Source organism: Bos javanicus, chromosome X (genome assembly GCF_032452875.1).
Source record: "Bos javanicus breed banteng chromosome X, ARS-OSU_banteng_1.0, whole genome shotgun sequence".
In the NCBI taxonomy this organism is placed as follows: domain Eukaryota; kingdom Metazoa; phylum Chordata; class Mammalia; order Artiodactyla; family Bovidae; genus Bos; species Bos javanicus.
This window is the reverse complement of record NC_083897.1, coordinates 137161596-137174134: the sequence shown is the minus strand read 5'-3', so window position 1 is coordinate 137174134 and position 12539 is coordinate 137161596. Positions and strand designations below refer to the sequence as shown.

At 42.2% G+C, this 12539-nt stretch overlaps 1 protein-coding gene across 4 annotated transcripts in view; it reads right to left on the bottom strand.

The window, feature by feature from the left end:
• Positions 1 to 2918: 2918 nt before the first annotated feature.
• The window catches only part of MID1 (midline 1), a 194817-nt gene continuing 185196 nt past the window's right edge, over positions 2919 to 12539 (bottom strand). For all 4 annotated transcript variants that reach the window (XM_061408168.1, XM_061408166.1, XM_061408167.1 and 1 more), the window contains exon 10: positions 2919 to 7085. In XM_061408168.1, the coding sequence (XP_061264152.1) occupies positions 6737 to 7085 (349 nt within the window). In that variant the 3' untranslated portion in view covers positions 2919 to 6736. The remainder of the gene's footprint in view (positions 7086 to 12539) is intronic.

The following is a 12539-nucleotide window of genomic DNA, read 5'->3' as shown; positions in this document are numbered from 1 at the left end:
TTTCTGTTATAATCAGAAGCAGTTCTCTTCTTCAACCTGTTTTGCTTCTCTATTTTACAAAATAATAGTTTGTAAAAGAGGGGGCTGGGGGCTACTCTCTAGAGTGGATGACATGCCCTTCAGATTGACTTTGAAAGATGATTAATTACAGCAGCATCTGTTCCATTTCAAAAGTTGAAATGAAACATACTTGAAAACTCTCACTAAAGGAAATCTATTTTACATACCTATCACTTGTGAGAAGGGCTGATTTAAGTCAGAATTATGAAGGGGGTAAAGCTAATCACTGGAACTGGCACACGCTACTCTGTTGAACGAAAGCATCTTTTAATAGCCTCTTTCATGGTTCTGTCTTAAGCACTCTGCACTGAATTCTTATGAGTTCTGTAATTTCAGAATTGATGGAATTCAGTGTTAGAAGGCTTAGTCGCTCAGTCATGTCCAACTCTGTGACCTCATGGACTGTAGCCCTCCCTCCAGGCTCCTCTGTCCATGGGATTTCCCAGGCAAGAATACTGAGGTGGGTAGCCATTTCCTTCTCCAGGGGATCTTCCTGACCCAGGGATTGAACCCGGGGTCTCCTGTATTGCAGGCAGATTCTTTGGGAAGGGACTTGGGAGCTCACAGAGGCCCCAAGCCATGGGGGGACATAGCTGAGACCCCATGAGTGAAGGCTAGACAGACAGTACCCTGGGAGTTTCAGTCCACTGGTCCAGTACTGTATCTGCTGTGGCCAGTCATAGCATGGGACGCATGTAGTCTCATGGTTGTTTTTGTAAATAAAGTTTTATTGCAACACAGCCACACCCACTTGTTGACACATCCTGTCTGGCTGCTTTCACTGTCTAGCTGCAGAGCTGAGTAGCTGCCAGAGACAGTATGGCCTGCAAACCCTAAAATAGTCCCTTTCTGACTTTGACAGAAAAGGGGCTGAGCCCTGTGGTGCTGTGGGCTGCTGGTCCTGGCTGCACTTGAGAATCATTTCAGAGGAAAGTGCAGGGTGCTGGCCCACACCAAGGACCTTGTCAGCCCATCTTTCAGGATGGGATTCAGAAACTGGCATTTTTTTAAATGGAGATTTTTTTTTCTTTATTGATAAACTTAAGACTTGGGTACATCAAATAAATCTAAGTGCTAGGGGAAAAAGTCAAAACCCACAATAGAAAAAAAATGTTAACACGGTCTGAGTCGTATCTGAACCCAAATAATATATTCTTTTAATTGAAAAATTCTAGGTGTTTCGTGGGTTTCCCTGGTGGCTCAGATGGTAAAGAATCTTCTTGCAATGTGGGAGACCTGGGTTCGATCCCTGGGTCGGGAAGATCCCCTGGAGGAGGGAATGGCTACCCACTCCAGTATTCTTAGCTGGAGAATTCCATGGACAGAGGAGCCTGGTGGGCTACAGTTCATGAGGTCACAGAGTCAGACACAACTGAGTGACTTAGCACACAGCAGGTGTTCCATAATTGACCTTTTGATACAAAATGACCTATTAAATTAGCAATTTGTGGTTTTTGGCATTGAGGCCCATAGGATAAGCTAGGAAGTCTTCAGACCTGGAGCTAAAAAAGGGCTTCCTGGTGGCTGAGTCAGTAAAGAGTCTGCCCACAAAGTGGAAGACCTGTGTTTGATCCCTGGGTCGGGAAGATCCCATGAGGAAGAAACTGGCAACCCACTCCAGTATTCTTGCCTGGAGAATCCCATGGACAGAGGAGCCTGGTGAGTTACAGTCCCGACTGAGTGACCAACTTTCACTTTTATTTGGTTTTTGAATCAATCACTTACTCTTGGCTAGAGAATTCCATGGACAGAGGAGCTTGGTGGGCTACAGTCTATGGGGTTGCAAAGAGTCAGACACGAGTGAGTGACTATCACACACACACATCCCTGTCTAAAAGGTAGCAGTGTGCATGCGTGCTAAGTTGCTTCAGTCATGTCTGATTCTTTGAAACCCCATGGATGGTAGCCTGCCAGGTTTCTCTGTCCATGGGATTCTCTAGGCCAGAATACTGGAGTGGGTTACCATTCCTTCTTCCAGGGAATATTCCTGACCCAGGGATCAAACCCACATCTGTTATGTCTTCTAAATTGGCAGGCGAGTTCTTTACCACTAGTGCCACCTGCAAAGCAGCAGCAATAGGACAAGATTTTCATATTCAGCCAGATTAAAGTCAGTGTGTTACACCATGGTGCCTCTAAAGCATATGACCTCGAGAAGGTGTTTCAGGCTCTATGTGCATGTTTCTGTGGGATATGAGACTGAAGAAAGCCCCCTACAGCGGCACTTCACACATGTCTGCTTGTAGCAGAATCCCCTGGAGGGCTGGGTCCCAGCCCCGCAGGTTCTGTCTGGTGGGTGGTTCTGGGGTAGGTAGGGCTGGCTCATGTAACAAGTGTACAGGTGCCGCTTATGCCTTGGACCCATGACCAAGCCTTCAGAGTGCTGACTCAGGTCCAAAAGGCTTGTGTTTCTTATGAAAGTCAAGTCCTGTTAGCCAGGGGAGGGGTTTGGGGATAGATTTATGAACCAACTGCTGGGATAGTTCCAGACCATGCTGTCAAGACCCTCACCCATCCATACACATCCTCCGTGCCCTCCTCTCCTCCACCTGCTCTGGAAGTCTAGAAACCAAGCCATTCTTCTGATCTCTGCTCCTGTACAGGTTTTCTCTTACTGTGTTTCAAATTCCTGGGGGGAGGGGAGGGTGGGATACTATTTTGCATCTTGTCAATTACCTGTATTTTGATTAGGGAGAGGCTGGATGGTGGACACTGGAATGTTTCAGGCATAAAAGAAGATGGATTATATGTTGCAAAGTGGTAGAAGGATTAGCAGAAGTTGAATAAATATGTGTAGAAACAGTGAAGGTGAAAACACGCCTTGGTGACAAGGCAACAGACACAGGCAGAGACAGAGGGCGTGGGAACCACAAAAATGATTTTATTTTAAACCAGAAAGCAACAGCAATGGAGAGCTTGGGCTGAGGGTGTGACAGCATGACTCAAGTACCAGGAACTGAACTTGTTCGGGTGAAAAGAGCAGCATACAGACTTTCGTTTCCCGACCAAACAAATCACATCCGCATCTTTGTGACACTTGTCAGTGGATTCCCATTTACAAAGGCTTGCATTGCCTTTCAGATTTTCTGAACAATTTTGTAAATATTTTTTTAAAGATGAAGGTTTTGGTGCCCGGTTTCTTTTTTGATATACCAGGCATTGAATCAATCACGAGTGAAAAGAAAAAATTGGTGAGAGTTTTGCTTAAAAAATAGTTTGTGGCACTATTGATATTTTGGGCCAGATAATCCTTCGTCATGGGGGCTGTGCTGTACACCATAGGATGTTGAGCAGCATTTCTGGTCTGTACCCACTAGATGCCAGGGGCACCTCCTTTCCCAAGTTGCAACAACCCAAAATGACTCCAGACACTGCCAGATTGCCCCCATGTTCAGAAGCACTATTTTAAAAACATTCTCCCATCCCCATTACCATCTTTGTATCCTTTTTTTTAAAAGACATTTTATAAGGGTAGAGCAGATCATCTGGTTCCCAACACCGAAAGCACATGTATGCGAGCAGACATGTGTGTGTTTCTGCAGGCACTGCCCATGTGCCTGGAGCTGAAATGGATTTCCACGTTCGCTGGGGGGCACTGGTTTGGTTCCTCAGAAAGTCTCGAGATCTCAGTACCATAATGAAATGCCTGTTGGTCCTCAGGCCTTCGCCTCTTCTCCAGCAGAAACTCTCATCAACATGTGCAGTTTTTGAAGTCACTTTCTTTTAAAGCCAGAAAGAAAATCTTCACCCAAGTCCACTCTCCATCTTAACCCATCTCGATTCCTACTTGAATTAGACAGTGGATTCGGGGTTCTTCATTTCTATCCATCAGGAGAGAGGCGCCATGTTTCAGAGTTCAGTTTTGAGGACTGGCTGCATAATTTGCGAGGCCCAGTTCTAAACGAAAATGAAGAACCCCTCGTCCAGGCATTACTGAGCATTTCAAGATGGTGCCAGCAGTGTTCACACACCCACGACGTTGGACCTGGAAGCCTTGGTTGGCGTTGCATCAATTTTGTGTATTAATTTAACTGGCACTGCCAGCTCTTTTCCCCCTGTATTGTGATGCCTTCTGTGAAGGAAGAATCTCAAAACAAAATGCCGTGCCCCCAATCCTTTTAAAGAATTCTACTGCAACAAATGTTGATAGCATATATTTTTCAGACTTTCAAAAAAAAAATCCACATGGAAATTTTGTCTACATCATTACAGTAATGAAAGTAAACACTGTGGCCTTTCATCATATACATATTTTCCAGTAAATATGACAACATGGAAATAGTAATCGCTACAATCCACAATGTTTTTAAGTTAGCAAAGAGTGAGACTTCCACAACAAAATGTTAACATAATCCCTCGTCCTTATAAAAATAGCCAAAACATAACCTAAATGGCTTGCAGTGAAAACTGGAGTAGTAACTTTATACTGAAAAAGCATTATAGTTCGTGGCAATATTGTCCTCATAAATGCTTTAGATTAACATCATAAGGCAAACTGGAGCATTTATTGTACCTGGAGACCATGATTTAAAAAATCTCAGAAGCTGAGTTTTAGACCCTTTTATTTAAAACCTGTTAGTGTACAAAGTGCATGAAAATATCCATTATTCAGCTACCAAAAAAGTTTGTAAAAATTATTAAGCCAACCCTTTTGGTATATTCAGGGAAGCCTAATGCACATTGTTTTTCTATTGTAAAAAGAAAAAAATTCCATTAAGTTGTCAGAGACTGAGTAATTTTTTTTCCATTGAGGCATCCATCTTTTAGATGTGAAATTGTTCTAAGTCACTATCAAAATATTCATCTGGGTATAAATAATATAGTAAATATATAGAATCTATCTGTTAAGAAAAAGGAGTGCATCTGCCAGTGTAGAGGCAGAAGCCCTGGGGAAGCTGCCCCTGAAACCCAGACTCATGATCACATAATGCGATGCTGAAACAGTGGGTCGGTGAACGAATTTCAAAGAAACAATTCGTTGATTTGCTCAAAAACAAAACCAATAAAACAGTGTCTAAATCCCCCAGTCTGTCAAAACGGCCACCCCAGCAGCCCAGATAAATTTTAGCAAATGAAATGGTTGAGAGATGTCATGCCCTTCATCAAGGTAGAACCATTGCCAGATTCCTGGTTTGAGTCCTAGGATGGCTTAGTGTGAAAGTGTCAGTTGCTTAGTCATGTCTGACTCTTTGTGACCCCATGGACTGTAGCCCGCCAGGCTCCTCTGTCCATGGGATTCTCTAGGCGAGAATACTGGAATGGGTTGCCATGCCCTTCTCCAGGGAATCTTCCTGACCCAGGGATCGAACCTGGGTCTCCTACACCGCAGGTGGAGTCTTTACCACTGAGCCACCAGGGAAGGCAAAAAAGCCTTATGTCATGGACCACTCCAATGTCTTAGGTCAGCACACTGAGCATTGTATCTGACATGACATTAGCAGGTTCTACTAGCAGGTTCCAAAGTGAGAATAGTGAGTTTGATTTTTTTGTTTGTTTTCTTACAACTCTATTTAACTATACTAGAATATAGAGGGACTTCTACATCTTTCGAGATGTGTTTAAAGGTCTGTTTATTATAACTTTTGAAGCACGTATACTAGAGAAGAGTACTTCATGCAATGTCCCTTGTCATTACCAACTCATAAATACAAATGTTTTTTGGTGACTTATGGTTGGATGTGGTATTGGTGGTTGGGGCCATATGTTGATGTCCTAGAGAGCAAAATCGATCCAAAGTGGTGCTGCCATTTGTGACAGAAAATGTTTATTTCCTCAGCCCCAGTGACAAAAATTATTCAGGGGGAGTGGGACACAGGACAGCTAGTAAACATACTGAAGAAACTTCACAGGCCTAAAGAAACTAGTAAAAGGAAGAAGGAAATAGATTTCTATCATGACACAGAATCCCACTTCCGAGAAAACACAAATCGGCCTGAATTTTTGAATCATCAGTAGGATTCAAGGTGAATTTTTTCAATTGCAATCTCATTGTTCGTGTTCTCCCAGCATCATCCTACCAACCATGGAAGGGTAATTACAGGTTTTGCAATAGCAGATCCCCGGCTCCCAAGTCAAGTCTTTCCCTCTTCTCTGTTGCTCTCTCCATCCTACTTGATCCATAAATCCTTCTGACATCGCTGAATGCTTCACAAGAAACCAAGTCAGAAAGCCCACTTACTTCCCTACTAGGTTCAAAACTATTTTTTTTAGTTTGAAAATAGTGGCATATTGTTAGTGTTGGGGTGACAGGACCTGCCATGAGATCTGTAGGAAAGAGGATGTGAGAAGGTGGAGAAACACAAAACTACAAAAGATCTTGTTTCTCAAGCTCAGAGACTTGTGCTGAGAATAAAGGTTGTCAAGAACTGATAAAACTTACAGGCCTCCTAATGTGCAAAACCAGAGAATTCCTAAGAGTTGTAATCCCCGGTTATGTTCCTATATAAATAATCTATAAATTTTCCTGTAAATACAAAAACAGGGTGAAGAAATTATTAAAGCCTGTACTTAATACAAAACACAGTGAAAGGGGGGAATCACCCATTGGGAGTTCTATCTTAGCTGATTTCTGGATGCTTTTTGTGAGATTTAACCACATTCTGGAAGCCTGTGCTTTCTCAGTCCCCAAAATGGTGGCCACCACCCTTTATATCCCCCAGAAACCAGCTCCACGTGCTCAGGGCAGCTGCTCTGTACAGTCTAGATGGTCAGGGATGGGAAGGCCTGTTATGATGGTCAGACATTTGTTCCACACAGTGAAGGTGGGGCACACAGGCTGCGAGAATGTGATGTCGAAAGTGTAGAGGTGGATGGAGTTCAAGGCATCATAGAAAGCGATGGAGCCATTATCGTAGTCTAGCAGAATGCCGACACGCCGGAGGTGGGGGGCTGGCTCGATGGGGATCTCCTTGCTGTTGTGTCTTACCACCCAGGTATTGTGGCAGCGGCACAGCGCCCAGGAAGCAGAGTTCTTGCCAATCCACTCGTGCTTTGGGGCTGACTTGTATGCAAGGCCAATGGCATACCTGCAGACACAAAAGAGCAATGACAAGAACCATGAGCCACATTGCACACATACATGAAATCCTTTCTGTGATCCTTGGTCATCCCTATTCCCTCTTTAGTGAAAGCTTGGGCAAGAACCCTGACCCCTCTTCCCCATCTTCTTCCCTTCTGGACATAAGAGTTGGCAGAAAGGGGCCATTATATTGACTCAAATTCCTGTTTATAGTGCGGATGTTATGAGAGAATCAGAACTTTGTATTTGGCTGTCTTTTTTTTTTTTTTTTTACATTCATGAAGACCCATGCAGTAGATTCATGAGACCAGTGGCATCCAGTAGAACTTTGTGCAATGACTGACATGTTCTGCTCTGTTCAATATGGTAGCCACAAGCTGCATGTAGCTATTGGGCACTTGAACTGTGGCTGGTGAGACTGAGGAATTGCACTTTTAAGTTAATTACAGTCAAGTTAGTTTCAAGAGCTGCATGTAGCCCATAGCTACCATCTTGGACAGCACAGCCCTAGACTTCTTCTGACCTTCTAAAGATCTTCTGATCTTCTTTGAATTTTTCAACTGACATCTTGCCTGTCATCTTCCATGACTTCACAAGGCAAGCATGGAAAATGAGTTTCATTTATGGGGATAGGTTCTTTGTCATCTCCTAGCCTCAGTTTTCTCATCTGTAACACAGGGACAATGATTGTCATTGTGTCTCAGAGTTATTTTGAGGAGTTAAGAAAAGAATATGTGTTTAAGATCCTGGGCCTAAGACCTGGCATAGAATAGTCAGTAATTGTTATTTTATGATCTTTGCCCAATGACACATGACTAATAACTACCAGAATAGGAATTTGACCCGAGGGTGATTTAAAAGGCCACATGACTTAAACAACACTCCCTAATGCCTTTTCTCACCAGAGGAGCCCTTTTGGTTTTATTTCCTACTGTATTTACAAACATCCTGAATGTCTCTGAGCTTATGGATATCCTAGTTAATCTAAGTGTTCTGTCACCGCTCAAAAAAAAGTTCTAAATTCTTTCTACAGTGTTCTAAGCTTCTTAATCTCTTTTCAGCCTGCTGAAACATGCCTCCATAATGTAGTATTTCTCAGCTATTATGATAAGCAAGGGCTTCCCAGTGATAAAGAATATGCCTGTTAATGCAGGAGATGTGGGTTCAATCCCTGGGTCGGGAAGATCCCCTGAAGGAGGAAATGGCAACCCACCCCAGTATTCTTGCCTGGAGAACTCCATGGACAGAGGAGCCTGGTGGGCTGTATCCGCAAAAGACTTGGACACTACTTAGCAACTAAACAACAAGATAAGCAAAACCCATCATTCTTAATAAATAGTGAATGATTCAGAGTTCAATTCTTAACGTGTTATAGTAGAAACCAGTCTAACTGGATGTTGACATATGGTACCTTACCTGCCGTAGAGAGAAAAACTGCACTGGTCTTGACATAATGACATTCTTTCAAACATCATGTGCTGGATTTAGAATATAATCACTTAAAGAGTGATGTGTTCAAAAAAGAAAACACACCATGACTGAATTAAGAGAGGATGGAACTGATCCTCTGGCAAGCATAGGGTACCAGCCTGTGTGCTGTCAAACCTCTGCACTTCACCCTCGTCAATTCTGTTCAGCATTTTAGGGACACTCCTGGGGCTGCATTTCCCAGAATCCTCTTTCCAATATGGAGTCCGGATCAGATTCTGCCACTGACATCCGTGCACAAGATCCAGAAGTTCTAAGAGAAGGCAAAACACTGTTTTCCAGACAGTAGACAGCACACGTGAGGTCTGTGGAAGTTTCTGGGCAGACTCCTGGGTGTACCTTGCCTCTGGGCTGTGAATAGCTTTCCGCCTTCCAGGAGAGGAGTAGCGGGCTCCCAGAAGCCTTGGCTCTCTTTCTCCTTGGTATACCTAGAAAAAGACTTTTCTTTTTCTCTGAACCCTAACAGACACTTTGGAAATGTTTTTGTTTTGCACTTTTCAGTATTTTCCTGCAAGACGTTCTATCTGTCCTGGCAGACACCATTTCCCTTTTCAGATAATTTGAAACTTGCATTTGCATCACAAAATAGCCACGTTTCTGTATTGTTTCCTTCTTGCTGCTTGTACACCATTTTTATTTTTTAGTAAAGAACTTTGACATTCCTTTCCCATTTGAACCTTAATTGAACCCGCTATGGAGTAGCTGTGGCAAGTATGACTGACTTCATTTAGCAAATGGGAAAACCAAGAGAAGGTTAAAATGAGCAAAATCTAGAATCTCGCCCCTTCCCCCTTAAGTTGGGTTCCTGTAATCTTTGCATGAACCCACATTTAGTTAACACCGTTTCCTAAAATACCAAGAGCACATTAACAGCATTAGAGTAAGAAAATAACTACGTGTCTAGTCCATTAAGCAATGGAAAATACCATTATATTATCATTAATCTGTAAAATTATGTGCATATTTCCAGTGAGCTTGAAAGGTGCAGGCGGAAGGCAATGTTCCATTAAGGTATGCAGTGAGACTCAGAGAATTCAAAAAGTATAAAATGATGTTTCTCAGAGTAATGTTACCATGCCCCATAGCATGGATTATAACATACAAGTAAATTTCAAGTCAGCACTATACTTCACAAGAAAATACATGCATTATTAGCTGTTGCAAATCAAAGTATTACAGGCATTTGATAGTAAAGGTCACCCTTTCCTCGCTAACACCTCCCAGGAAATGTTAAACTACTTTCTACGTGACAATTTTCTGAAACGGACACGAGTTTGTAAAGATCTGAAGCGTGGCAATTAATGTGAGAATATTTTCCCCCTGCCTCACGAGTTGGTTTTGACATCTGGTGTTTTCAAGGTAATGCTGATCTGTGTTTGTATAACTGAAGTGGTGTAGTGGAATTCCCCACACCATTCGTCAATGGGGATGAGATCATAATGATCAGGTATCATTTATCATAAGTAATTATTAAGGGGGTTGTAATTATTTAGACACTGGATTCTGTCCCAGATTAACAGAGCCCGTTAATTAACTAGAAATGTTTGCTCTTTTGCACCTGCAAAAATTCACTGTATTTTCCTTTGGGCTTTTATCTTGCCCCAGTGCAGCTACACATTGTAAATGCCAGCCTGGACCAGAGCCAAATATAGGGGGAGGATCTGTCCTTCGTCCTTCAGAGGGATGTTGAAGCAGGGATGTTCTGAGCAAAGAGAACCTTGAGGGTCACAAGAGGGGAAAAAACCTACTTGCTTGGCTAATATGCAAACCGTTTGGAAAAAGACAACACCCAAGCTTATGAATGTGTATCAACACTGTAAAGGACTTAGACATACTACATTGTTTGCATAGACTTGAAGTGAAAGGTTTCTTTTTTGTAAAATAAGTGTTTTAGCATCTTTATCTCAAAACTAAATACTGTTACCATACTCATCATCTGCAAGTTAGGCAGTTTTCAGTTTTAGGGTTTGTTTTTTTTTTTTAAAGCAAAGATTCAACTATCACTTATTAAGTACACCACAGTAAGCCTTAAAGTGTTTTTTCCTTTATGGTTTATTACAGGATATATTTTAAAAAAATCTCTTGGAGCAGCTGATTTGACAATGTTGTGTTAGTTTCAGGTGTACAACAAAGTGAAGCAGTTATACGTAATACACATATCTTGGGAAGATCCTCTGGAGGAGGGCATGTCAACCCACTCCAGTATTCTTGCCTGGGGAATCCCATGGACCCAGGAGACTGGTGGGCTCTGGTCCATAGCGTTGCACAGAGTTGGACATGACTGAAGCAACTGAGCACCTACACGTATCCACTCTTTTTTAGACTCTTTTCCCATATAGGTCATTACAGAGTATTGAGTAGAGTTCCCTGTGCTATACCATAGGTCTTTATTAGTTGTCTGTTTTATATATAGTAAATAATGTGTATGTGTTAATCCCAATTGCCCAATTTAACCCTCCCCTCTTTTGTCCCTGATAACCATAAATTTGTTTTCTATATATGTGACTCTATTTCTGTTTTGTAAATAGTTCACTTGTATCATCTTTTTAGACTCCACGTATAAGTGATATCATATATTTGTCTTTCTCTGTCTGATTTCACTTAGTATGATAATCTCTAGGTCCATCCATGTTGCTGCAAATGGCATTATTTCATTCTTTTTATGACTAATTATTACAGGATATTGAATACAGTTCCCAATGCTATACAATAGGACCTTATTGTTTATTCTATATGTAACAGTTTGCATCTGCCAGTCCCAAACTCCCAGTCCATCCCATCCCCTCCTTCCCTGGCAACCATAAGCCTGTTTTCCACCTGAGTCTGTTTCTGCTTCTTAGATAAGTTCACTTGTATCATACTTTGGATTCCACATATAAGTGCTATCACGTGGTATTTGTCTTTCTGACTTCTGTTACTATGATCATCTCTAGGTCCATTCATACTGCTGTGAATGGCATTGTTTCACTCTTTTTTTTAATAGCTGAGTAATATTCCATTGTGTATTTATACCATATCTTCTTTATTCTGTTGATGGACATTTAGTTGGCTTCCATGTCTTGGCTATTGTGAATAGCACTGCTGTGTACTTTGGGGTACATGTATTTTTTCAAAGCATGCTTTTCTCTGGATATATGCCCAGGGGTGGGATTGCTGGATCATGTGGTACTTCTATTTTTATCAGTTTTTTTAAGGAAATTCCATACTGGTTTCCATAGTGGCTGTAGCATTTTACCAAATCTGGCCCTCTGCTTGGTTTTATAAAGTTTTATTTGCACCCATTCATGAATGTGTGGTCTATGGCTGCTTTTCCCCCACAACAGTAGAGGTGACCAGTTGGGAGAAAATCATCTGGCCTGCAAACCAGAAATACTGGCTCTCTGGCACTTTACAGACAACATTTGTGGACCTTTGGCTAACAGCTTGTACCCTGATTGCACCTATGAGCTGTGCACCTTGGGCCTCAGTCAGCTCATCTGTAAAATGAGGTATTAGTACTTACATTTCTGGGACTGTTAGGATCAATAAATGAACTACCATTTGTAAAATGCTCATGCCAGTGCCTGGCATAAAGTTGTGCCAGATAAAGGCTGGTTAGTAAAAATTATAATTGGTCATAAAGGGAGCTATTTAAGTGGGCATCTATGAGACAGAAGGGCAGGGTAGGAGGTACGGTTTGTGGCTGTGGAACGGGCAAGGTCAGTTTTGTAAGGTGAGCTTGGCAGAGTTCACCAATTCCCATGTCCACTGCCCTGACCTCCACCCCTTGGGCTTAGAGAACTCAGTGGGCTCAAGTCACTGGGCTGGATCTAAGGGACACTTTGAAATGAGTCTCGGCCGAGGATCACTGCTCCGCCCCAGCACTGATGGGCCCAGTTTAGAGTCACAAAACATACAAGGCAACAGAAATTAACTTCAGTGATGAAGAGCAGGAATTAAAGTAGGAATTGGTGAATTTTCTCTGTAAAGGCCA